Here is a 27,649-nt window from a genome sequence, read left to right as displayed (position 1 = left end):
TGTTGAACTGTACAAAGCAGCAGTGGACTGATGGTACATGACTGATGTATAATCACCTTTTGGAACTAACAACATAGGAAGAGAAAAGGACAAGATCGTGAGGAGAAAATATAGGAAGTTAGATAGGAATTTAAACACTTGGTCCAGAAAGGTGCTAATATTTGGGTTACTCACAGTGCCACAAGCTAGTGAGAGTAGAAATAGGAGGATGGAGCAGATGCATGCATGGCTGAGGAGCTGGTGCAGGGGAGAAGAACTCAGTTTTGGATCATTGGAATCTATTCTGGGGTAGAAGTGACCTGTAAAGTAGGATGGGTTACACCTGAATTGGAAGGGGACTAAGGTACTGGAGGGTAGATTTGCTACGAGCTGCTTGGGAGCACCCAGGGAGATAGTGAGAAAAGAGATCAGTCTGAGACAACTGCAGTTAGGAAAAGGAATAAGTTAAACAGTCAATGCAGGCAGGAACAAAGCAGAGAATGAGGTAGGACTGATAAATAAAACTGCAAGAGGACCGTCATGTAAGGCAGATGACCTCTGAACGTGGTTGGGAACCTTGGACAAAGATATTATGGCGATTGCAGAGATGTGGCTCATTGGATAGACAGGACTGGCAGCTTAATGTTCCAGGGTATAGGTGCCATAGGAAGGATGGAAAGGGGGGGGACAAGAGAGATGGGGGCAGTAATGTTTTTGATTAGGGATTACAGCTGTACTTATTGAGAATATTCCTAGGAGAACAAGAAGGTAAGTTATTTGGGTTGAACTGAGAAATAAGAAAGGGATAATCACTTTATTGGGATTGTACAACAGGCCCCTGTAATAGTCAGAGGGGATTTGAGAAACAAATTTGTGGGGATATCTCCGTTTACTTTCCAAAGACAGACTGAGACTGACATAGTGTTAAGGGCTTGAATGGAGAGCAATGTGATAAGTACATACAAGAATATTTTCTGCTTTAGTATGTGCATGTACCAACTAGAAAAGGAGCAAAGCTTGACCTACTCTTGACAAATAAGGCAGGGCAGATGGCTGAGATGTCAGCGGAGGAGCACTTCGGGACTAGTCACCATATTAGTTTTAAAATAGTGATTGAGAAGAGTAGACCAGATTTAATAGTTGATGTTCTAAATTTGGGGCGGCACAGTTGCTCAGTCGTTAGCACTGCTGCCTCAGCACTAGGGACCCGGGTTCAGTTCCTGCCTCGGGCAACTGTGTGGAGTTTGCACATTCTCCCTGTGTTTATGTAGGTTTCCTTCAGGTGCTCCAGTTTCCTCCCACAGTCCAAAGATGTGCAGGTTAAGTGAATTGGCCATGCTAAATTGCCCATAGTGTTAGATGCATTAGTCGGGGTGAATGTACGGGAATGGGAATGGGTGGGTTGCTCTTCGGAGGGTCAGTGTGGACTTGTTGGGCTGAAGGGCCTATTTCCACAGTGTAGGGAATCTAATATGCTAATTTGAAGGCCAATTTTGGTGGTATTAGGCAAGAGCTCTCAAAAGATGATTGGCGATGGATATTTACAGGTAAAGGGACAGCTGGAAAATGGGAAGCCTTCAAAAATGAGATAACAAGTGTCCAGAGACAGTATGTTCCTGTTAGGATGAAGGGCAAGGCTGGTAGGTGTAAGGAATGCTGGATGTCAAAAGAAATTGAGGTTTTGGTCAAGAGAAATAAGGAAGCATATGTCAGGTATAGACAACAGTGAATCCCTAGAAGAGTATAAAGGCAGTAGAAATATACTTAAGGGGGAAATTAGGAGGGCAAAAAAGGAACATGAGACCGCATTGGCAAAAAGAGTTTAGGAGAATCCAAAGGGGTTCTACAATTACATTGAGGGCAAAAGAGTAATTAGGGAGAGAATAGAACCCCTTAAAGATCAGCAAGGCTGCCTATGTCTGGAAGCGCAGGAACTGGGGGAGATACTTGTGAAGATGCTGCCAACAAGGTTATTTTGCCATTGGTTTTTTTCAAGAGGGTTTGTAAAGGAAGAGGTGCAGATATGTCTGAACGCATTTCTTAAATCATGGCTATAATCAGGGAAAAGGGCTTTTCGGTTTGATTTTTTTTAAAGACATTTCTGCAGTGAAAGGAGAGTGGCCAGTTCCCACAGTAATGGTTTTTTTCTGGTTTGGTTTTGTTGAAACTGTGGGTTAAAGTTGCTGGGGAATAAGGTTCCCTGATTCAACAGAGGTTTTCTGGCTGCCTCGCTCTCTAACATCTCTGGTAAGAACCTATGGTTGAATTTACCTTTCTGCCAAGGGTGTCTTTATGGGATGTTGCAGGAAATCAGAACAGTTCTTTGTTAAGTTGCAGGGATATCGTATCAGAGTTGAAAAATGTCATGCTGGAAAAACACAGCAACCAGGCAGCATCCGAGGAACAGGAGAATTGACGTTTTGGGTGTAAGCCCTTCTTCAGGAACGAGGCTGGTGTGCCAAGCGGACTGAGATAAAGGGTAGGGAGGGAGGGAATTTGGGGGAGGGGCGCTGGGAATAATCTATCTTCCGCAGCTACACTGGCACCACCCCCTCACCTTTTCCTCCGCTACATCGATGATTGTATTGGCGCCCACGAGGAGGTTGAACAGTTCATCCACTTTACTAACACCTTCCACCCCGACCTCAAATTTACCTGGACTGTCTTAGACTCCTCCCTCCCCTTCCAAGACACCTCCATTTCTGTCTCGGGAGACTGACTCAACACAGACATTTACTACAAACCGACCAATTCCCACAGCTACCTAGATTACACCTCCTCCCACCCTGCCCCCTGTAAAAACGCCATCCCAATTCCTTTGCCTCCGCCGCATCTGCTCCCAGGAGGACCAATTCCACTACCGAACAACCCAAATGGCCTTCTTCTTTAAAGACCGCAATTTCCCCTCTGACGTGGTCGACAATGCTCTCCACCGCACCTCCGCCCTTGAACCCTGCCCCTCCAATCGCCACCAGGACAGAACCCCACTGGTCCTCACCTTCCACCCCACCAACCTCCGGATACATCGTATCATCCTCCGACACTTCCGCCAGCTCCAGACAGACCCCACCACCAGGGATATATTTCCCTCCCCACCCCTATCAGCATTCCGGAGAGACCACTCCCTCTGTGACACCCAATCTCCCACTCCCGGCACCTTCCCCTGCAACTGCAAGAAGTGCAAAATTTGCACCCACACCTCCCCTCTCACCTCCCTCCAAGGCCCCAATGGATCCTTCCATATCCGTCGCAAATTCACCTGCACCTCCACACACATCATTTACTCTATCTGTTGCACCTGATGTGGCCTCCTCTACTTTGGGGAGACAGGCCGCCTACTTGCGGAACGTTTCAGGGAACACCTCTGGGACACCCGCACCAACCAACCCAACCGCCCCGTGGCTGAACACTAACTCCCCCTCCCACTCTGCCAAGGACATGCAGGTCCTTGGCCGGTCCTTGGCCTCCTCCATCGCCAGACCCTGACCACACGACGCCTGGAGGAAGAGCGCCTCATCGTCTGCCTAGGAACCCTCCAACCACACGGGATGCATGTAGATTTCTTCAGCTTCCTCATTTCCCCTCCCCCCACCTTATCTCAGTCCCAACGCCCGGATTCAGCACCGCCCTCTTGACCTGCAATCTTCTTCCCGACCTCTCCGCCCCCACCCCCTCTCCGGCCTATCATCCTCACCCTCACCTCCTTCCACCTATTGTATTCCCAGCGCCCCTCCCCCCACCCTTTATTTCAGCCCACTTGGCACACCAGCCTCATTCCTGAAGAAGGGCTTATGCCCGAAACGTCGATTCTCCTGCTCCTCAGATGCTGCCTGGCCTGCTGTGTTTTTCCAGCACGACATTTTTCAACTCTAGCATCTTCAGTCCTCACTTTCTCCCTGAGATATCGTATCAGTTGGGTTAAGTTATTCTATATTCTGTTCTCTTTCATTCATGTTTCATTCTATAGTCTGTAAAAACAAAAATTCTGTTTTGTTTAAAACTGAAGGATTTGACCAGCTGCATCACCCCTGGAATATTAACCTTACATTTGCTTAAAACAACTAGAGAAGTTAGAGGCTACCTTCTTGAAATGATTTGAGGGAGTTTGCCCTGGTCTATAACATACTAAACAAGTATTATGCATTACGGTTTACTGTGGAGAAGGATATAGAAGTGAGAGAACATGAGGAAATAAGTGATGACATCTTGGAAAATGTCCATTTTACAGAGGAGGTATTATTGGATGTCTTGAAATGTGTAAAGGTGGATAAATCTTTGGGATTTGATCAGGTGTACACTGGGACTCTGTTGGAAGCTAGGGTAGTAATTGCTGGGCCCATAGCTAAGATATTTGTATCACCGATAGCCACAGGTGAGGTGCTAGAAGACTGAAGGTTGGCTAACGTGGTGACATTATTTAAGAAAAGTGGTTAAGGAAGAGCCATGGAACTATAAACTGGTGAGCCTGATATCAGTAAGTTGCTGGAGGTGCTCCTGAGGGTTAGGATTTACATTTATTTGGTAAGGCATGGATGGATTGGTGACAGTCAACGTGGTCTTGCATGTGAGAAATTATGCCTCACTTAGTTGGTTTAGTTTTTTGAAGAAAATGAGGAATGATGAAGGTAGAGTTGTGAATATGCTCTATATTGACTTCAGTAAGGTGTTCGACATGGTTCTGAATGGTAGACTGAATCATAGAATCCCTACAGTGTGGAAACAGGCCATTTGGCCCAACAAGTCCACACCGACCCTCCATAGAATTACCCACCCAGACCCGTTTCCCTACCCTTTTACCTTACATTTACCTGACTAATGCGTCTAACCTACACATCCCTGAACACTGTGGGCTATTTAGCCTGGCCAATTCATCTAACCTGCACATCTTTGGATTGAGAGAGGAAACTGGAGCACCCAGAGGAAACGCATGCAGACACCGGGAGAATGTACAAATTCTACACTCAGTCACCTGAGGCTGGAATCGAACCCGGGTCCCAGGCGCTGTAAGGCAGCAATGCTAACTACTGAGCCACTGTGCCTGATTAGCAATGTTAGATCGTTTCAAATACAGGGACAATTAGCCATTTGGATATAGAACTGACTTGAAGTTAAGAGATAGTGGTGAAGGGTTGCTTTTCAGATTGGAGGCCTGTGGCCAGCGGTGTGCCACAAGGATTGATGCTGGTTCCACTGCTTTTTATCATTTCTATAAACGATTTGGATGTGAATGTGGGAGAGATGGTTAGTATGTTTGCTGCTGATACCAAAATAAGTGGTGCAGTGGACACTGAAAAATGTTACCTCAGAGTACAGTGGGACCTTAATCAGATGGGCCATTGGACCATGGAGTGTCAAATGGAGTTTAATTCAGATGAATGTGAGGTGCTACATTTTGGAAAGGCAAATCGGGGAGGACTTATACACTTAATGTTAAGGTCCTGGGGGTGTTGCCGAACAAAGAGACCTTGGAGTGCAGGTTTGTAGTTCCTTGAAAGTGGAATCTCAGGTATACAGGATAATGAAGAAAGCATTTATTAAGCTTGCCTTTATTGGTCAGTGCGTTGAGTGGAGGAGCTGTAGGTCATGTTGTGACTGTACAGGACATTGGTTCAGCCACTTTTGGAATACTGCGTTTAACTCTGGTCTCCCTGCTATAGGAAGGATGTTGTGAAATGTGAGAGAGTTCAGAAAAGGTTTGCAAGGATGCTGCCAGAGCTGGAAGGTTTGAGGTATAGGGAGAGGCTGAATAGAGGCTATTTTTCCTGGAGCATTGGAGGCTGAGGGGTAAGGTTGTAGAGGTTTATAATGTCAGGAGGGGCATGGATAGGGCGAATTGCCACGGTCTTTTCCCTGGAGTGGGTGAGTCCCAAACTAGAGGGCATGGGTTTAAAGTTAGGAAGGAAAGATTTAAAAGGAACCTAAGGAGCTACCTTTTCACACGTTGGTGCACGTATGGAATGAAGTGCCAGAAGAAGTGGTATACTGGTACGGTTACAATATATAAAGACATCTGAATGGATATATGAATAGGAAGGGTTTAGAGGGATATGGGCCAGATGCTGGCAGATGGGATAAGATTAATTTAGGATTTATGGTTGGCATGGACGAGTTGGATTGAAGGGTCTGTTTCCATGCTGTCCAGCTCTTGGACTTAAAAAATGGCAGGAGTAAAAGGAATCCTAGAATATCCTAGTTGTAGCAAGTGCTGCATTTAGGAGCTGGGACATTTGGAAAATAGTGCAAGAAAATCCACTAAATCTTGCCTGTTGAAAACGTATGTAAATCCTGCCAAAGATATCACCCACCTGATTTCCAATAAGACTTAACCCTCAATATTATGGTATTGAGAAGCATTACAGATCCTATATAATGTTTAAAAACTGTTCCTATTAATTTTTACATGCCGAAATTGCTGTTTTCGTACTCTTACCTTGTATAGTTACTGATTAGATAGTTCTTAGAGTCATAGAGATGCACAACACAGAAAATAACCCTTCGGTCCAACTCATCCATGTTGACCAGATGTCCGAAGTTAATCTAGACCCACTTGCCAGCACTTGGCCCATATCCCTTGAAACCCTTCCTATTCCTGTACCCATCTAGATGCCTTTTAAATATTGTAATTGTACCAATCTCCACCACTTCCTCTGGCAGCTCATTGCATATATGCACCCATCCTTTGTGTGAAAAAGTTGCCCCTTAGGTCAACTTTTTAATCTTTCCCCTCTCACCCTAAACCTCTTAATTGCAGATGTTAGCTTTGTGGATTATTAACTTGCCCAAAGCCTGATGGTAACAGTTCTACTAGCCTTAGTATTTTTACTGCTGTATATAATCAAGAAAATAGGGAATCAAACATTTACTTTATAAATAGACAAGTTAAGAATTAGATTGTGAAAAGCAAATAAAGCAACTGTCTTCTCAAAAGGAGGGACTGTTTCAAATTAGGGCCCCTCAAACTGCTTTCTATAGTATTTCCTGTCTACACGCTGGACCTGCAAGTTTGCTCCAATTTAGGCAATCGGGTTGGGGCAGTTAGATAACAAAGGGAAGAGAGAGTTTTGATAGAAGCCACACTTACTTCCTAGCTTTCTCATGAACTCCGGTTTTTCAGAAGATGATACAATGTACAGCTGAGTATCATATTGAACAGAAACTAACACTGATATATTAATAGGTCATGTCAGTTAAGTACAGAGCACAAACGCGAAAATAGGGACAAACGGAATGGAGTCTTAAGATACTTGGAAGTGATCATATCAAGGTGTAGAAGCTACTTCTGAAGATGTGTTGACATAGTTAGAACAGATAGGTATTGCCCCAAACAAGGACTGTACTGTGATGCACGAGGTCATCTATAGTGTATAGTGGTGTGACTGGAATGATTCAATTTGAAGAAACATTTACTGGCTTGTCATGTGGTCTTGGCTGAGCGGTTGCTGTATTTTGCGGTCCTCAAACCGGGTGCATTATGTGAACCAAGATAAATCTATCCAATATGGCCCTCTTAGGACTGAAATAGGGGCGATTTCTTCACCCAGAGAGTGGCGAGCCAGTGGAATTCTGTACTACAGGAAACTGTACAAGACATTGATGAGGCCTCTTCTGGAGTACAGTGCCCAGTTTTGGTCACCCTGTTATAGGAAGGGTATTATTAAGCTGGAGAGTGAAATCAAATAGTAAGCCAACAAATGAATAAACATTTTTCAGTGACGGGTTTCTCAGGGTCAGAGACTGTAGTTTGTACAGTTTTTTTAATCAGACTATTTCTGGAACAACCTGTTTTTTAAATTGCCCCGCTATAAACAGCAGCACGGTGGCTCAGTGGTTAGCATTGCTGCTTCACAGTACCATTCACCCAGGTTTGATTCCTGCTTCCGGTGACTGACCGTGTGGAGTTTGCACATTCTCCCTGTATCTGCATGGATTTCCTCTGGGTGGTACAGTTTCCTGCCGCAATCCAAAAATGTGCAGATCAGGTGAATTGACCATGCTAAATTGCCATGGTGTTAGGTGCATTCGTCAGGGGTAAATGTAGGATAGGGGAATGGGTCTGGGTGGCTTACTCTTCGGTGGGTCGGTATGGACTTGTTGGGCCAAAGGGTTGTTTCCATGCTGTAGGGAATCTAATCTAAACTAATAACACATATTTAAAAATATTCCTTGACAAGTTATTTTGTTGGCCTGCTTTAAAAGAATAGACCCAATTTCCCTTCTCACATTTTTTGACTTCTCTTCTGATTGTACAAATCTTTGCCATCATGAACAATTACAAATTTGATGTCTTTATTATTACCATTATGATAACACTGATAAAATGAACCCAAATTTTAAGATTTCCTCGTAAACATGTTCCTTCTATTTTGCCTATCTATAGACTCTCAAGTCTAAAATACCCTTTTAAAAATAGGTGACCAGATCTGTGGATCATGTTGCATTTGAAAACATCTTAAGCAGCAACAATGCAGGTTATTGTAACAATTGCTGTCTGGCATTGTTCCTGCAGTGTAAACAAATAGTTCTAAATATTATACAGACCTACTTGATATAAACCATCAAAAGTGACTGTCCTCTCTGACTTTCTGTGGCCTTAAACTTTTATGATAATTTACTTGCCCTATGTACATTGTCATTATTCCTTAATTAGTTATACTTCCACAGAATTTAGCTTAAGGACAGGAATTTGGTATGAATCTTTTTAAATCAAAGAAACAAATACATTGGATAAATTTAATCATACATTGGCTTATTTTTTATGTTGGCTGAAAAATAACTTGAGTTATATTATTAGTAATAGTTGAGTTGCAATTTTGCCTATTTGTTAGGTGCTCAATAACTGTTTAAGGGAAGTAAACTAATACAACTGGTTATACTCAAGAGTCAGACCCTTGAATAAATGCTCACTCTATTTGGTGGTGCACTGCTGTCTCCATTGATACATAATGCTCACTCCTGATGTTATTTTTAACTTGTTAGAATGACTTTGGTATGTGACCGGGGAGGATACTACTTGGCTAATAGAAGACCTTAGAGGAGGAAAATGTAATTGTTTATATGTGCTTATTTTTGGTTGGATTGGCCAAACTTCTATAACTTCTGAAAAAGAAAAGTGAATAAAATGATTACTACAGTTGTAAAATAAGAGTTTATAAAGTTTGAAATATTTATAATTCAGTGCTACTGAATTTTGGTGTTTATTGAGTGCTTGATTTCAGAGTTTGTATGTTATGTATTGTTGCCTGTATTTGGCAAACTGTGACTTTTGCATGGATAGTACTTCCTGTCTTCCAATTCAGATCAATTTTTCAAAAACAAACATTGGCAATTTCACATGTGTTTGGATGCTATAAATGGCATATATAAATGGCATTTACGAGCTTCATCAGATATGTCTTAGAGATTTTAAGTCTAAACCACAATGTAAGCTAATTAATGTCTAGGTTTTAAACCTAATCTTCTTTGATTATAGCCCTCACTTTCTCACAAACAAAGACAGACAAACACACACTCGGGATAAACTGAAAAGAAAATAAGAGTTGTAATTTGCAGTTTGAAAATCATTTCAATTATGAATACCAAGCCTTTATGAAATTCAGTGGGCAATGGGTTGTATTGCAGACGCATGGGTTGATCTTGCTGAAATTTCGAAGTCACTGGTCAATATAAACAGCTTTCCAGCAGGCCGTGAAGAATATTCACTTTTTTTCTTATAAACTGGGATTCTTTTCTCAAGACACTCGATAATTCTTTAACTGAATATTAACTAGACAGAAAATAAATCTTGAACTCAGCTTCCTAATCCAGTAGCATCTGAGCAAAGAAACACAGTCAAAATCAATTCATTCGACAGTTTCTCTTTCTTTTTCAATAGTTTCTTTGGTTGGCTTTAATCAAGCCTCCATTTGATTAACTGATGCAGCATCCAACCACGTGCCAGTCTTAGAGCATACTACATCCTGGTACCAAAATGTCTGCAGTGTTCTTAGAACAACAATTAACTTGCAATTATCTTCTAGGCCAGTTCCCATCACTAACAGGAGTTTGTTTCTCTTACGAAAACAAGTTGCTTCTCAAAGTTCAAAGTTGGATTCTCAACTTCAACTCAGAGTTCCTAACCAAAATGAGAAAAACTATAATGGTCTCATCAACAAGTTGAAAGAGGGGGTTTGTATTGGAGGCATTATGAAGTGGAGGTTAACCCCCTTCTGATAACCAAAACTGAAACTGAGAGAGAGGCTCACCTTGACTCGACTCTTAATTAGAGGAGAGATGTTGGAAAGAGAGTACCAGCATGGACCTGCTTCTTTGGTCCAACAGCCTCCACAACTGCCTGACTGCTTTCAGTAAATATTCTGGATTAGTGGTGCTGGAAGAGCACAGCAGTTCAGGCAGCATCCAAGTAGCTTCGAAATCGACGTTTCGGGCAAAAGCTCTTCATCAGGTTATAGGAAGGGTATTATTAAGCTGGAGAGTGAAATCAAATAGTAAGCCAACAAATGAATAAACATTTTTCAGTGACGGGTTTCTCAGGGTCAGAGGCTGTAGTTTGTACAGTTTTTTTAATCAGACTATTTCTGGAACAACCTGTTTTTTAAATTGCCCTGCTATAAACAGCATCACGGTGGCTCAGTGGTTAGCATTGCTGCTTCACAGTACCATTCACCCAGGTTTGATTCCTGCTTCCAGTGACTGACCGTGTGGAGTTTGCACATTCTCCCTGTATCTGCATGGATTTCCTCTGGGTGGTACAGTTTCCTGCCACAATCCAAAAATGCTGCCTGAACTGCTGTGCTCTTCCAGCACCACTAATCCAGAATCTGTTTTCCAGCATCTGCAGTCATTGTTTTTACCTCTGCTTTCAGTAAATAGCCAGACCAGAGAAAAACTGAGCTGGGAGAACTGGCCACTCCCCTTTAGTTTTAGATTAGATTACTTGATTAGATTACTTACAGTGTGGAAGCAGGCCCTTCGGCCCAACAAGTCCACACCAACCCGCTGAAGCGCAACCCATCCAGACCCATTCCCCTACATTTATCCCTTCACCTAACTCTACGGGCAATTTAGCATGGCCAATTCACCTAACCTGCACATTTTTGGACTGTGGGAGGAAACCGGAGCACCCGGAGGAAACCCAAGCAGACACTGGGAGTATGTGCAAACTCCACACACAGTTGCCTGAGGTGGGAATTGAACCTGGGTTTCTGGCGCTGTGAAGCAGCAGTGCTAACCACTGTGCCACTGTGCACTTGTATAAAGTTTTTTTTTAAACTTAAAAGCCTTTTGCCTGCGGCTGTATCTATTAGCTATAATCAAATTGGCCCTAAAACCCTTCAAACCCAGACTGTTCGGAGTCTTTGTCTTTTATGACCTCTCTGAAAAAAAACCCAAGGACAGCATAATCTTGTTAAAGAAATGGTATCATCACAGTAGACATTCAAAGTAGCTTTCTTCTTCATATTCTGACACCACCTCTGACAATGCTGCAAACGCCTCAGTAGCCCTGCCTGTTAACTCGGTCTGAATTAACGCTACCCACATAGCTTTTGGCCAGTTTGTCTGTTTAGCCAGTTTCTCAAAGGAAATTAAAAAAGGCTGTTACATCTTTTTTATTGAATTTTGGTAAGGTTTTGGCAGATTTGTATATATCCCTACCAGGTCTTTGGCTACAATAGATTTGCTCATCATCACTATCCTCCTCACTAAGTCTACCTTCTACCTTCCCCTTTATCCTCTTATGCTGACTTTCTTGCCTAATTGCCAACTTCTGAAAGTCGATGTCTCTCTCTTTCTCCCTTTCTTTTCTCCTTTTCTTTTTCCTGTGCTAGGAATCTTCTTTCCCTTTCTCTGTCTTCTAACTCCAATTGTCTCATTTGCTTTTTAATTTTTTTTTAACTCCACTGCACTCGACTGTTTTTTTGATATACCTAAATGCTTGGCTAACTCCGTTACAATTTCAGGTTTCCTATTATCCTTGGTTATATCCAGTTTTAGCCTGTTTGCGAATTCTAAACGTTTCTCCTTTTTCTGTCTTCCTAAACTTGCTTGGCAAATTTGGGAAGCATCTTTAAACTCTAGAACTACTTTAGCAATGTTATGAGGCATTTTGATTTAACCAACCACAAGTAACTGAAATTAAACAAATTTTTCATTTCTTGCCTAAGTTTTATTTAAAGATTTAGGACACTCGTCCCCAAGTCTGCTGGGACCTTTCGTTACCCAAATCTGTTGAAATCTGTCCAAATCCATCCAGATTCATTCAGATATCGCACAGATACTATCCAGATCCCAGACCTGAGCTTCTAGTCTGTAATGAAACAGAGGTTGACTCACTACCCCACCTCCCCCCCCCCCCCCCCCCCACCCTACTTTTTACCTGCCAGTCTGTTGTAAACGAGTGGTTAAATAAAATGAAATCCTTTCACATTCTATAATCACGTAACAGTTTATTTATCGAACTCCAACAGTAAGCAAATTAACAGAACCATTAACAAACCAAATTCCTCTCTCACTATTCCCCAATAAAAGAAAATTCTAATGGAATTAGAATTTCAATAAATACAATTTAAAAATTGGAATTTAGTCTCTCGAAGTTATAGCCAGGATACGTCTTCTGGAATGCTCTGTGCCCTCTCCACTGATCTTTCAGGAATGTCTCCTCTTTCAAATTCTTGCATCAGGAACACCTCTGTCCATCAAATTCTTGTGTCAGGAATATTATCTAAGAGTGCCGCTGTACCTTTAGTCAGATGATGGTTACTCTGAGAGCTGAGAGAGCTAATCTCTTTAGATGGCAGTTTGCTCTCTGCTGGTTGTCAAATGCCCTCTTATTTTATACCCTTGATGACCAATTAATTTAGTTTATATTTAGTTGTCCCTTCATCTCCAATTTAGATTAATTGGCAGAGTTTCAAACATGTCTAGGTTTCTAATCACATTGCGTTTTGATTTATTGTTTCGATTTTAGGAGCTCTCTGTGCACCAGTGAGATCTCCTGGGAATACCAGGTGTAGTAGGCCTTGAGGGCTCTTGAGGTAGTGTCCTTACCTCTGGCCAGAAAGTTCAGGTTTGTGTCCCATCTGCCTTAGATATACAACATAAAATATCAAAAGCAAAATACTGCATGTCTGGAGATCTGAATTTTAAAAAAAACTCAGCAGGTCTGGCAGCACCTTGAAAGAGAAGCTTAATTAAAAAGCAGAAGTCTGATATGACTCTTCTTTGAAACAGATAAGTTTAGGTATGGCTGATTTCAGTTGTGAGAGGAAGTGTTTTACAAATCATCAAAAGTGACAAAACTGCTGTAGGAACCACCAATGAGAATGAAAAGTAACTTGTAATTTTCCAATTATATTCAGGAACAAAAGGTGATCTATCATGTTCAAAACTGACTCCTTCGATATTGTGAACAAACTAATATACTGAATAATTACTTTGTCAATATTTAGATTAAAGGGAGAGGACAGAAACTGGCCAGGAATATCAAAATCAACACTCAAAAATTAGTTACATTAGGGAAAGTAGAGTGGCCAAGAGCAATGTGTGCCTCACAAATGTAGGTAATGTTGATATTACTGAAAAATAAGGAAGTGGCAACATCAGCATTTCAATATTTTTAATCAACCTTTTCAGATATACTATAACATATGTCTGATACAAGTGGCATTTAAACCCAGCCCACACTTTGCCAGGGACAATAGAGGAACTGCATATTATTTAAATGGACAGGGACTGCAGAAAGCTACAGAGCAGAGAGATCTGGAAGTCCTTGCTTGTGAAGCTCAAAAAGCTGATATCCTGAGTTCAACTGTAATAGGGAAGGCAAATGGAATATTGGTTTCTATTTCAAAAGAATTAGAGTGTAAAAGCAGGGAGGTTTTACTAAAACTGCTGGAGTACTGTGAACTGTGTTTTGTGCCTTCTGTCTAAGGAAAGACATACCGCCATTGCAGGCATTCCAGAGAATATAACAGGTATAGAGGGAATATCTTATGGTAAGAGGCTGAGTAGGTTGGATTCATTGGAATTTCGGTGAATGAGAGGCAACCTCATTGAAACATACAAAACTCTGAAGGGACTTGATGTGGAAAGGTTGTTTCCATTTGCTGGAGAGTCTAGAACTAGAAGACATAATCTCAGAATAAAAGGTCATATTTGAGACTAAGATGAGGAGGATCTTTTTCTTGGAGGATAGTAAATATGTGGAATTCCTTACTGCAGAGAGCTGATTGGACTGTTTTGTTAGGTACATTCAAAGTTGAGATAATTTTTTTAAAGGAACCAATGACTGAATGGCTTACTTCTGCTCCTAAGTCTTATGGTCTTTTGATTCAAAATGCCACGAGAACCCTTATTGCTATAGAGCAAAAGATTAGTTAAGCCATCCCAAGGAAACTATTCTAAAATTGGGAACAATATTTCATTAGTATCGGTGTAACCAAATTAACTGTATTGAAGAAAGTAATGACAGTACAAAGTAACAAAGTGACCTGTTCTTGAGGACTTAATGGGGGGTGGTTTTCATCCAGGATTTCTAAAGAAGTCCTGACATCTTTTCAGATGGACTAGCTATTAACCTTCTAAAGTTCTTTTGATTAAGAAGTCATTCCTTAATGTTGAAGTATTCCACAGCACTAATATTTAAGGACGTTGAAAGGGAAAACAAGGGAACTGTATACTAACCAGTTCTTCTCAACATTTTTTTTGTTGGGAAATTAGTTGACAATGAATGATGGTGTGCATGAAACCCTTGAATGTTTTCAGTTTATCAGAACTTGGATTTGTGGAACATGGATCAAACCCAATGTATATGATGTTTTTGAAGAGATTCTATTTATATTGTTCAAAATGATTGATTGGTTTAAAACAAAATTTAATGCATTTTTAGTCATTTGGTAGTACAGAATTTAAGTAATACTGAAACAAAATGATACATTGTATTGAAATATTGATGAAGAGCATTGGCAAAGTGTCTTTTTCTGTAATGCCCAAATTGTACGTACATATTTTTCTAAGACAACTAACTTGATATAAAAAGAGACTATTTTCAGATAGCTATGAATAAATTGTGTACTGAAATCAACTTCATTATCATTTTGATGTTTTAAGATCTAAATTATGTTTTTGACAAATGACATTGCTCAAATTTCCCCCTCTTTCCTTTCTGGCAAAGGCCTTGTTGTGAAATCTCCTATATTCTGTTGAGGTTTGGAATTATAGGGAAAATTGGATGCTATATTTTGAACAATCATCTCTATATTGTTCAGTTCAGGAGGCCAATTACATTTGGTATAAAGTTGTTAAAAATTTGTTCTGGTAGTTTGATATGGAAAAGTAACAGCTGTTGGTTAAGGAGTCTAGTGCCTGAATTTTCACTAAGTCAGATGGGCATTGCCAAAGTGGCACCACTGCTGCACCTGAATCAAAATGTAACTAAAAAACCATAGGAACGAGAGAAACTCTGTGTTAGCTCTGCCATTCAATGGAATGATAGTAGATTTGCAAACTAATTTCATAAACCCTCCTTTTTCTCATACCTCTGGTCAAAAAAACTTATCAACATCAGTTTTAAAATGAGCAATTCATCCATTTTCTCAATTTGAAAAGAGAATTCCAAATTTTAAGCATAATCTCAACTTTTGCTGCTTGGTCAGCGCCTAGTTCATATTAGCTGAGGAAGTGACAAAGACAGGTTGATTCACAGAGGCAGCTGCACATGTAAAAGTGCAATAAAATGTTTTGTAACTGTAACATTGCAAAACACAACTCATAGGTTATAGGAATTTGTGAAAAACAGCTAAACTACTGATTATTGTGAATTAGAAAACCTCCATTGTGTTTTTGAGAAATTGAAAGAATTTATGCAGTTTGACTTGGAACACTCCCTTTCCTTGCATTTGGAGATAAAAATGTTCTTGCTGAATATCCGATCTGTAGAAAATTAACCTATTCATGAATGACAGATTTGTGAATATTACTCATAGAGACTGATTTTATAACTTCCATAGGAGCGTGAACAAAAAGCTGAGGAGGAACGAATTAGAATGGAAAATATACTTAGTGGAAACCCTCTACTGAATCTCATTGGACAGTCAAACTTCAAAGTGAAGCGGAGGTAATGTGAAAGACAATCATTTAGAATAGTCTCTTAACAGAAATTCTCATTACTGCTTGAGTAGCCATATACTGTTTGTTTTCTATAAAAATAGAACATGGAAATGTATTTCTAATGTTCTCTATGCCTATGCTAAAACATTTCTATATAGTTTTCAGTAGCTCTCTGTGATATTGTCAGTGGCAGTACTTTTTTCCTTTACCTTCAGTAAAATATGTTATTCCACTGTCGAAAAGTGTGGCATGGAAAAGCACAGCAGGTCAGGCAGCATTCAAGGAGCAGGAGAGTCGATGTTTCAGGCATAAGCCCTTCATCAGGAATATTGTGGGGTGGGGAAAGGGGGTTGAGAAATAAATGTGAGGGTGGGGGAAGGCAGCTGGGGGGGGGGGTGGGGGGGTATGATTTTGATAGGTAGGAGAGGAGGGTGGAGTGTTTGGTGGGAACGATGATGGTAAGTAGGACAGTTCAAGAGGGTGGTGCCGAGTTGGAGGGTTGGATCTGGGAAAAGGGGGGGGGGGGGGGGCGGCGGGGAGCGGGGAGAAAAGGAAGTTGTTGAAATCGACGTTGATTCCATATGGTTGAAGGGTCCCAAGGTGAAAGATGAGTCATTCTTCCTCTTGTCATCATGTGGTATGGATTTGGCAGTGGAGGCGGCCCAGGTCTTGCATGTCCTTGGCAGAGTGGAATGGGGAGTTGAAGTGGTTGGCCTCAGGGTTGTTTGGTATGCGTAACTTAGAGATGTTCCCTGAAACGTGCCGCAACCACATCAACAGTTTCCTTATCTTTTTTCCCACCAACCTCATCCCAGGTCCAACCCTCTAATTCGGCACCGCCGTCTTGAACTGTCCTATCTGCCTATCTTCCTTTCCACCTATCTAATCTACCTTCCACTCCAATCTATCACTATCACCACACCCCCCCCCCCACCTATCGCCTTCCCAGCTACTTTCTCCCCCACCTCCCCCCCACCCCCATCTTCCTATTTATGTCTCAGCTGTCTTTCCTCCCACCAAATTCCTGATGAAGAGTTTATGCCTGAAGCACTGACTTACCTGCTCCTCGGATACTGCCTGACCTGCTGTGCTCTTCCAGCACCACACTTCTCAACTCTAATCCAGCATCTGCAGTCCCCACTTTCTCATAAATTCTGCTGTATCCAGTTGTTTTCACAAAACTCAAATCTCATAGAATAAAATTCTTTGAGAGCCAGGAAGCTCTTAAAATTTAAAAAATAGGAACAGAAGTAAATCACGTGCCCCTTGTGCCTATTTTATCACTCACTATGATCATGACTAATCTTTTGCTTCAACTCCAAGTAGGGACTTGTGCCTTATATACCTGGATTCCCTTTGAGGCCAAACATCTTGTATGTCTTAGCCTTATTTAACAATGAAGTATCCATATCTCTCAGATGAAAAGTTCCAAAGATCTACAATCTTCAAAGTCTTCATCTATGCCCTAAATGATTAACACTTTTATCTAAACTGCACCCCCATTTTCTAGACTTCCCAGCTAGCAAAAGCAACCGCTGAGTCCACCTTATTGTGTCAACTAGATTAGTCCTGATTCTGCCAAGCTCCAACATATATTTTACTGTTTACTCTGTCTCTTAATATATCCATTCAGCCTTGGAACAATCTAATGAATCTTCAATATCCATTACTTAACTAAATGTATCCATCTTTAGAAATGTAGACCAGAACTCTGCACAGTATTCCAGATGTGGTCTCGCAAAGTCCTTTACAATTGTGGCAAGGCTTGTTTATTCTTGTACTCACTCCTGTTACAATAAGGGACAATGTTGCCCTACAAATTATAACTGTGTAGTAACTTTGTATTCCTTGTGTGAGTATATCTGTATCTCTCTGAATGTCAATATTTAAAAGTTTCAGATCTATTTTTAAAATCTATCTTTTCTGTTTGCATTAACAAAATGAAACTTCTCTCATTTTTCCTCTCCATACCAGCCTCTGCCTCTGTTTTGTCCTCTCAGCTCACATTCTCACATTGCTTTGTCAGCAAAATTAGACACATAACTCTTCTCGTTTTTTATGTTATCAAAAACATTAGCATAGCTGTGGCCCCAGCACTGATCTTGCAGCACACTAATAATCATAGTTACCTATTTTTAAAATGTCTTTTTATCTCTACTTTCTGTTTCCTAATCTAATTTTTAATCCTCAAGCAGTGCTTACATGTTATCACAAACTGCAAGAGCCATTGCATACTAACTGTTTGTATGACCATAAGACATAAGAGCAGAAATTAGGCTATTCAGCCCATCGAGTCTGCATCACCATTCAATTATTGCTGATGAGTTTCTCAATCCCATTTTCCCACTTTCTTCTCGTAACTCTTGATTCCCTTAATGCTCGAGAGAATCTATCTATCTCAGTCTTAAATATTCTCAATGACCTGGCCTCCACAGCCTTCTGTGGCAATGAATTACATAGATTCGTCACTCTCTGACTGAAGAAATTTCTTCTTATCTCTGTTCAAGAAGGTCTTCCCTTTACTCTAAGGCTATACCCTCAGGTTCTGATCTCTCCTATCAATGGAAACATCTTTCCAACAACTACTCTGTCCAGGCCATTCAGAATTATGTATGTTTTAATTAGATCCCTCCTCATACTTCTAAATTCCATTGAGTTTAGACCCAGAGTTCTTAAATGTTCCACATATATACAGCTTTTCATTCCTGGGACCATTCTTGTGAACCTTCTCTGGACACACTCCAGGGCCAGTATATCCTTCCTGAGATATGGGGCCCAGAACTGCACACAGTACTCCAAATGTGGCCTGACTAGAACCTTATAGATCCTCAGAAATACATCACTACTTTTATATTCAAATCCTCTGAAAATAAATGCCTTCATTCCATTTGCCTTCCTGACTCAGCCTGCAAGTTTACCTTGAGAGAATCCTGGACTAGAACTTCCAAGTCTCTTTGCACTTCAGATTTCTGAATTTTATCCCCATTTAGAAAATAATCCATGCCCCCATTCTTCCTACCAAAATGCATGACCTCACTCTTTCCCAAATTGCACTCCATCTGACACTTCTTTACCCACCCTCCCAACCTGTCCAAATCCTTCTGCAGCTTCTTGCCTCCTCAATGCTCCCTGTCCCTCTACCTATCTTTGTATCATCTGCAAACTTAACCAGAATGCCCTCGGTTCCTTCATCTAGATCGTTAATGTATGAAGTGAAAAGTTGTGGTCCCAACACTGAGCCTTGCAGAACACCACTTGTCACCTGAGAAGGACCTTTTTATCCTCACTTTTTGCTTTCTGCCAGACAGGGTTAAAAATCACACAATACCAGGTTATAGTCCAACAGGTCTATTTAGAAGTACAAGCTTTCAGAGCGAGCTTCTGTCCATGCTAGCACCTTGCCTCTGACACCATGGGCCCTTATCTTACTCAGCAGCCTCCTGTGTGATATCTTATCAAAGGCCTTCTCCAAGTCCAGGTAGATAACATTCTCCTTGGTCTCACTTGCTCATTACTTCCTCAAAGATATCCAGCAGATTTGTCAGGCATGACCTCCCCTTGATAAAACAATGCTGACTTTGCCCTATTTTACTATACGTTTTCAAGTATTCAGCAATCGCATCCTTCACAATGGATTCTACAATCTTACCCACGACCAAGGTTAGGCTAATTGGTTTGCAACTTTCCACCTTTCGCCTTATTCCCTTTCTAAACAGGGGTGTCATGTTATTAATTTTCCATTCCCCTGGGGCCCTCCTTGATTTTAGTAATTCCTGAAAGATCATCACTAACGCCTCTGCTATCTCTTCAGCTATCTCCTTTAGAACTCTGGTGTGTAGTCCATCTGGTCTAGGTGATTTATCCACGCTCACACCATTCATTTTGTCAAGCACTTCCTCCCACCATACTCAGCTCTGCCATCTCTCTTGAATTTTTGGGATATTACTCATGTTTTCCACCGTGAAGACTAACACAAAGTAATTATTCAGTTCCTCAGCCATTTCCTTGTTCCTCTCTACTGTCTCTCCAGCGTCATTTTCCAGTGGCCCAATGTGCACTTTTGCCTTCCCAATCCTCTGGTTTCCCACTGCCCTTTGCCACATTATACATTGAACAGTACAGGTCCTTCGCCCCTCCATATTGTGCCAACATTTTATCCTACTCTAAGATCAAACTATTTGACATACGATTTTACGATCATCCGTGGTGCCTATTCAAGTGTCGCTTAAATATCCCTAATGTATCTGACTACTACCACTGCTGGCAGTATACCCACCAGTGTCTGTGTAAAGAAGCAACCTCTGACATCTCCCCTAAACCTTGCTCCAATCACCTTAAACTTATGCATCCTTGTGACAGTCTTTTCTGCCCTTGGAAAACGTCTCTGGCTATCCACTCTATCATTTTGTACGCCTCTATCAAGTCACCTCTCATCCTTCTTCACTGCAACGAGAAAAGCCCCAGCTACCTCAACCTTTCTTCATAAGACATGCCCTCTAGTCCAAGCAGCTTCCTGGTAAATTTCCTCTGTGTCCTCTCTAGAGCTTCCACATCGTTTCTATAATAGGGCGAGCAGAACGAAACACAGGTGTGGTGTAACCAGGGCTTTAGAGCTGCAGCATAACCTCACAGCTCTTAAACTTAATCCCCCTGCTAGTGAAAGCTAACACACCATACACCTTCTTAGCAATCGTATCAAATTGGATGGCAACTTTGAGGGACCTATGGACGTGGACCCCGAGACGTGTAGTTGTTTTTTCACACTGCCAAGAATCCTGTCTTATATGCTTTCTGTTTTGATTTTATGCTATTCGTGACTTCTCTAGTCAGCCATGGTTGCCTCATCTTCCGGGCGGCACGGTGGCACAGTGGTTAGCACTGCTGCCTCACAGCGCCGGAGACCCGGGTTCAATTCCCGCCTCAGGCGACTAACTGTGTGGAGTTTGCACATTCTCCCCTTGTCTGCGTGGGTTTCCTCCGGGTGCTCCGGTTTCCTCCCACAGTCCAAAGATGTGCAGGTCAGGTGAATTGGCTATGCTAAATTGCCTGTAGTGTTAGGTATGGGGTTGATGTAGATGTATGGGTGGGTATGCTTCGGCGGGGCGGTGTGGACTTGTTGGGCCGAAGGGCCTGTTTCCACACTGTAAGTAATCTAATCTAATCTAATCTAATCTAATCTAATCTTCCTTGTACAATGCTGCTGCTTCTTCAGGATGAATCTCTGCTGTGTCTCCTGAATTACTCCCAGAAACTTCTACCATTGCTGTTCCACTGTCTTTCCTGCTAGGCTTCTCTCCCAGTCAATTCTACCCAGCTTGTCCCTCATGCCTCTGTAGTTGTCTTTATTCAGCTGTAATACCGTTATCTCTGATTCTGCCTTCTCCCTCTCAAATTGCAGAGTAAATTCGACCATATTATTGCCTCCTAAGCATTCCTTCACCTTAAACTCTCTTATAAAGTCTGACTCATTGCACAATACTAAATCTAGATCAATCAAGCAGACTGCTTCCTCCTGGATAGTATCAAGCTTCTTGAGTGTTATTAAAGACTTGTTCCTCCAGGGAAGTGGTGAATATTCTGTTATATTTCTGATTTGTGCCTTGTAGGAGGCAGCTAGACTTTGGAAGTCAGGAGATAAGTTATATTCTGCAGATTCCTTGCCTCAGACCTGGTCTCGTAGCCCCGTAATGTGTTGTTGATGTTTAGATTCTCTGTTGTTGGAAGTAGTGATTATTTGCAGTTGTGTGGTATAAATGTTATTTGCCCCTTGTCAGCCCAAACCTGGATATCATTTAGGTCTGGCTACATTTTGACATGGATTGCTTTGATTCCTAAGGAGCTGCAAATAGTTGCTGAACATTGTACATCATTGGCAAACATCCCACTTCTGAACTTATACTGAAGAGAAGATCGTTGATGAAGCTATTGAAGATGGTTGGACACCAGGGCAGGACTTTGAAGAACTGCAAAATGATGTCCTGGAGTTGAGATACTGATCTTTAGCAACCAAAACCATATTCCCTTTTGTGAATCCATCCAGAGATCAGTTTTCTCTGATTCTCATTGATTGTAGTTTGATTGGAGCTCCTTGATGCCATTCTTGATCAAATGCTGTCTGATCAAAAGCATCAGTCTCGTCTCCTCTTTGGAATTCAACTCTTTTGACTATACTTGAACCAAGCCTGTAAATGAACCCAGGAGTTGAAAGACCTGTTGGAACTCAAATTGAACAGTGAGGAGGTGATTGCTCAACAAATGTCGCTTGATAGTACTGTTGATGACTCCTTTCATCATTTAACTAGTGACCGAGAATATGTACACTCATGGGGTGATTGAATTTGTGTAGAGCATAGCTAGGCAATTTTATACATTAGTGGGCAGATGCTTGGCTAGATATATAGCAAGTTCTGGAGATGGTCCTTCAGTACTACTGTGGCCACTTCAGTATTCAACGACTTCAATAGTTTCTTAATATGATGTGGAATGAGTTGAATCGGCTGTAGTCTAGTAGCTGTGATGCTGAGGACCTTCTGAAGAGGTCAAGATGAATCATTAACTTGGCACTTGGCTGGAGATTGTTGCAAATGCTTCAGCTTTATCTTTTGATATTTCTGATATTCAGTAATCTTCATTGCAAGCATTGACAATTTTGTATCATAATGCTGAATAGGTTGATGAGTAAATTAGCTACTTAATCGCTAAGATTTTTATATCTAGGATTTGATAGTTATGCGTTTGCTGCAATGAACTTAGTGGTAGCAACTGCATTCTAAATCAAATAAAATTGTCATAAATTAAATTGGCATGATATACTTTTTAGCTGAATTATTTTTAAGCAACTTTGAAGTTGGAAGTCTTGGAGCTAAGTATTTGAACCATGAAAAGATTTTATTAAGCCATTTGTTATGTAGTTCAGCTGTTTTTTAAAGAAAACTTTTGTACAATAATTTGATAAACAATGTATAGTCCTAGGTGCACTAGGATCTGAAAGAAAAGATACACATTCAGACTTGCAGGCAGTGCCCTATATGGATATAACAATAGATTTCAGTGATAGATTAGTTTCTTATCTACAGCAGTGTTGAATGTATTGTTGTCTGATGATATACCATTATTTGTCCAGAAAGGTAAGATGAATATCATCTATCTTCATCATGTATTTCCCTGCTTGAATCACCTTTTCATTCTGCTCAATTAATTTGCAATACCATTTAATTATTTCCTCATTTATGGCATAAATGACCACTAATACCAGAATTTGCAGTTCATTGAGTGAGCTTTAAAGACTTTAATACATAGTCTCAGCTGATAGTTCAGCACTTACTTGGTACTGAATCTACCTAAAGGTTGCCCATCAGTTAAGACTTTATATCAAGGCTCTCGTTGCCCTTTACCAGTGGATGTGAATGATCTCATACCACTGTTGCAGATTCACAAGATTTCCTGGTTCCCAATCCAGTGTTTATCGCTCCGTTATCACTGCTAAAGCAGTTTCATCGATAATTCATTCATTGCTGTTTGTGAGAGCTTGTGTGCATAAATTTGCCTCTGCATTTACATATATTACGCTTGTAAAATGCTTCGTTGGCTGTAGTGCTTTGGTGCATTGAAATTGAGTGGTGCTTGTTCAAACAATGGAAACAAATAGGAACTTCTGTTGAATCCTAGTAACCTCATGACAGTATTCCTTTTAGAACAGTGGTGCCATGCACAACTACATGATCTCACAGTCTGCTAATCTGCTTTGAACTTCCTTTAAAATTTAATTTGCTAGTTCTGGCATTCCTCCCAGATGTCAATGAGTTGTAATTTTACAACTTGTTTCATTTCAGAACAAAATTGATACATTTAACATTTCTAATGGGTGAACTTAAGAAATAGCGTTGTAGTTACACATCATGTTTTCTGTTGTGGAAAAGCCTTTGACGCAGCTTGCAAACCAGTTATGTACAACGGTTTCCATGATTTGAATTCCCGTATTTTGTTGTTCATGTACTTCAATTTAGGCATACTGATGTTGCCAAATGGAGGTACCATGCTGGTTCTTGCAATGTTTATGTTTTGAGACTGATATTTCCACTTCACTACCTGAAAATATCATTGAAAAGTGATAATTCTGTCTTAAAAGACTCATTATAAAATGTGTATAACAATATTAACAGGGCTGCATAGTAAAACGGGATAATCTTTTAAGTTGTGCACATTACTGTGACGAGAATGTGCCAATTTTGGGAAGGAATGAATTTCAGTTACAACTTGTTTCATTCCATGAAAGCTCCCACGGTGATGAATAACAAAAGAAAACTTAAGGTACTTTGTATCTAGGTCATTAGTGCCATAATGTAACTTTGTTTTCCTTTTAGGTGGGATGACGATGTAGTGTTCAAGAACTGTGCGAAAGGATTAGATGAGTCAAAGAGGGATAAAAGATTTGTGAATGATACACTTCGTTCAGAATTCCACAAGAAATTCATGGAAAAGTACATCAAATAATTAACATTAATAGTCTCAGAAATAATTATCTCTCCCTTCCGAGGACTCTATTTTATTCTCTATTTGTTTCCATGGATCTCGTATCAGCTAAATTAACATCAGCTTTGAAGTTTCTTTCAGTCCTGCTCTTAGGTATCAAGATATTAAGAAACGATGATACACTTCATGAAGCACCTGATTTCTATTTTGTTGCATCCTGCTGCTGTACAGATGAAATCAAGAACTTTGTGGTTTAAGAGGAAGGAAACTCAGTTGAATTTGCATTCTATTTTTTATGCCATGTATTGCATCAGTATGAGATGTTAACTGAGTGTATTTCTGACAACGAAAATTCAATTGATTTTTAATTGATGTAGTTAGAATATGATTTGCATATGCTGTTTTTTTTCTGAGTAGGTCCAAAGATCTGTGTGTGTCTTGAAACATCTGGTAAATATCTGATTGTAGCTTGTGTTAAAAAATAGATTGCAGTTCTGTTGGTGTAGTGCAGGCTTTAAGGATGTAATTTCCATCTTGCAACCTACTAAGTAAGGAATAAAACATTTTGTTACTTGACTTTATCCTGATTTTAAAAATAAATTTTATTATTAAAATGACATTAATTTAAAATTGCACTATCATCATTGTAAACAAAGTGAATTAAGATTTTGTGAAGTATTAACATCAGCAGGATAAAATATACTTTTATCTGAAACAGCATGATTGATCAAGGATTTCCATCATGGATCTGTTAAAAGCAAATTGAGTACCTTTTACTGAGAAAGATGATTGAGGTAAGTAACACAGCTCAAGATTGTTAAGTTGTAGTTTTAACACCTTGAACAATTGACTGTGAAATCCACTGTATATCTGCAAACTCAATTGTATTATCCAATATTATACAATCTTTTGGTATATTGTATGATGTCTTTGTAATCCAAAGGATATTTTGTGCTTTAGAATTTGAGTGACTACGATCATTTTGGGATTTTTGAGATCTTATTTACGAAGTTAGACTAATAAATCTGAGCTTATTTTTTAAATAGATATAGTAACATTGAAGGAACCATAAATGTTAATTTTGAATTACCATGAGATGAAAAATATGATTGTCAGCAAGTTACTAGGTAGGATTTGTGAAGGTGTGGGCATTTTGTTTTAGCCCTAAGAATTGAATGGGTCAGGAATCTGATTGTCCACTTCTGAGTTTAAACGAGGTGGGTTTGCAAGTGAGTGAGGAATCCTATTGAGTTGTTAGGTAATTCATTAAATGCTTAATTTCCCAATTAACTCAGAATTTAAACCAGATTTCTGATTTTGACAAACGTTGCACTTTTTTGCTTGAGCTACATGAAACTCTCCAGGGTCAAACAGATGAGAGAACACTTGAGCATTCCTGTTCAATGAAACTATTGGGCTGAAAGCTTTCAACAAGTTAAGGTTGGTTCACAGAGCAGTACCAAGAATGTGCTCTTACTTTTTGACAACTTATTTTCAACTTCTTAGTAATCAATTTATTTGTCTTTGACTTCACTTCTCTTAATCTATGCTTCCATGTGGTAACCTTTTCATTATGGACTGAAAGCAGTTTCAAACTTGCACCTCTGAAGAGGAATAGGAGGAGCAACACAAGCAGTTATAGAGTCATGGAGTCATAAAGATGTACAGCATGGGAACAGGCCCTTCAGTCCAACCCGTCCATGCCAACCAGATATCCCAACCCAATCTAGTCCCACCTGCCAGTACCCGGCCCATATTCCTCCAAACCCTTCCTTATTCATATCCCCATCCAAATACCTTTTAAATGTTGCACCACTTCCTCTGGCAGCTCATTCCAGATACGTAACACCCTCTGTGCGACAACATTACCCCTTAGGTCTTTTTTATCTTTCCCCTCTCACCCTAAACCTATGCCCACCAGTTCTGGACCCCAGGAAAAAACTTTGTCTATTTATCCTATCCATGCTTCTCATAATTTTGTAAACCTCTATAAGGTCACTGCTCAGCCTCCGATGCTCCAGGGAGAAAAGCCCTAACCTGTTCAGCCTCTCCCTATAGCTTAAATCCTCTAACCCTGGCAACAATCCTTGTAAATCTTTTCTGAACCCTTTCAAGTTTCACAACATCTTTCTGATAGGAAGGAGATCAGAATTGCATGCAATATTCCAACAGTGGCCAAACCAATGTCCTGTACAGCCGCAACATGACTTCCTAACTACTGTATTCACTACTCTGACCAATAAAAGAAAGCAAACCAAACACCACCTTCACTATCCTATCTACCTGCGACTCCACTTTCGAGGAGTTATGAACCTGCACTTCAAGGTCTCTTTGTTCAGCAACACTCCCTAGGACTTACCATTAAGTATATAATGCTAAGGTTTGCTTTCCCAAAATGCAGCTCATCACATTTATCTGCATTAAACTCCATCTGCCACTTCTCAGCCCATTGGCCCATCTTGTCACAATCCTGTTGTAATCTGAGGTAACCTCCTTCGCTGTCTACTACGCCTCCGATTTTGGTGTTAGCTGCAAACTTATTAACTGTACCTCTTATGCTCACATCCAAATCATTCATATAAATGATGAAAAGTAGTGGACCCAGCTCCAATCCTTGTGGCACTCCTTTGGTCACAGGCCTCCAGTCTGAAAAACAACCCTCCATCCCCACACTCTGTCTTCCACCTTTGAGTCAGTTCTGTATCCAAATGGCTGGTTCTCCATGTATTCCGTGAGATCTAACCTTGCTAACCAGTCTCCCATTGGGAACTTTGTCGCATGCTTTACTGAAATTCATATGGATCACATCTACTGCTCTGCCCTCTTTGTTATTTCTTCAGAAAACTCAATCAAGTTTGTGAGACATGATTTCCCATACACAAAGCCATGTCCTTAATAAGTCCTTGCCTTTCCAAATACGTGTGCATCCTGTCCCTCAGGATTCCCTCTAACAACTTGCCCACGACCAACGTCAGGCTCATTGGTCTGTAGTTCTCTGGCTTGTCCTTACCACCCTTCTTAAACAGTGGCACCACGTTAGCCAACTGTGACTATCAATGATACAAATATCTCAGCAAGAGGCCCAGCAATCACT

General features: G+C 40.6%; 1 protein-coding gene across 1 annotated transcript in view; it reads left to right on the top strand.

Moving 5' to 3' along the window:
* Nucleotides 1-25,185, top strand: part of cwc15 (CWC15 spliceosome associated protein homolog) — a 119,467-nt gene extending 94,282 nt beyond the window's left edge. Inside the window, exons 6-7 of the mRNA XM_072577839.1 lie at nucleotides 15,984-16,090; nucleotides 24,447-25,185. Of these exons, the coding sequence (XP_072433940.1) occupies nucleotides 15,984-16,090; nucleotides 24,447-24,576 (237 nt within the window). The 3' untranslated portion in view covers nucleotides 24,577-25,185. The remainder of the gene's footprint in view (nucleotides 1-15,983; nucleotides 16,091-24,446) is intronic.
* Nucleotides 25,186-27,649: the final 2,464 nt, after the last annotated feature.

This window comes from Chiloscyllium punctatum, chromosome 9 (genome assembly GCF_047496795.1).
Source record: "Chiloscyllium punctatum isolate Juve2018m chromosome 9, sChiPun1.3, whole genome shotgun sequence".
Classification (NCBI taxonomy): Eukaryota; Metazoa; Chordata; class Chondrichthyes; order Orectolobiformes; family Hemiscylliidae; genus Chiloscyllium; species Chiloscyllium punctatum.
This window is presented reverse-complemented; position numbering and strand designations above follow the sequence as displayed.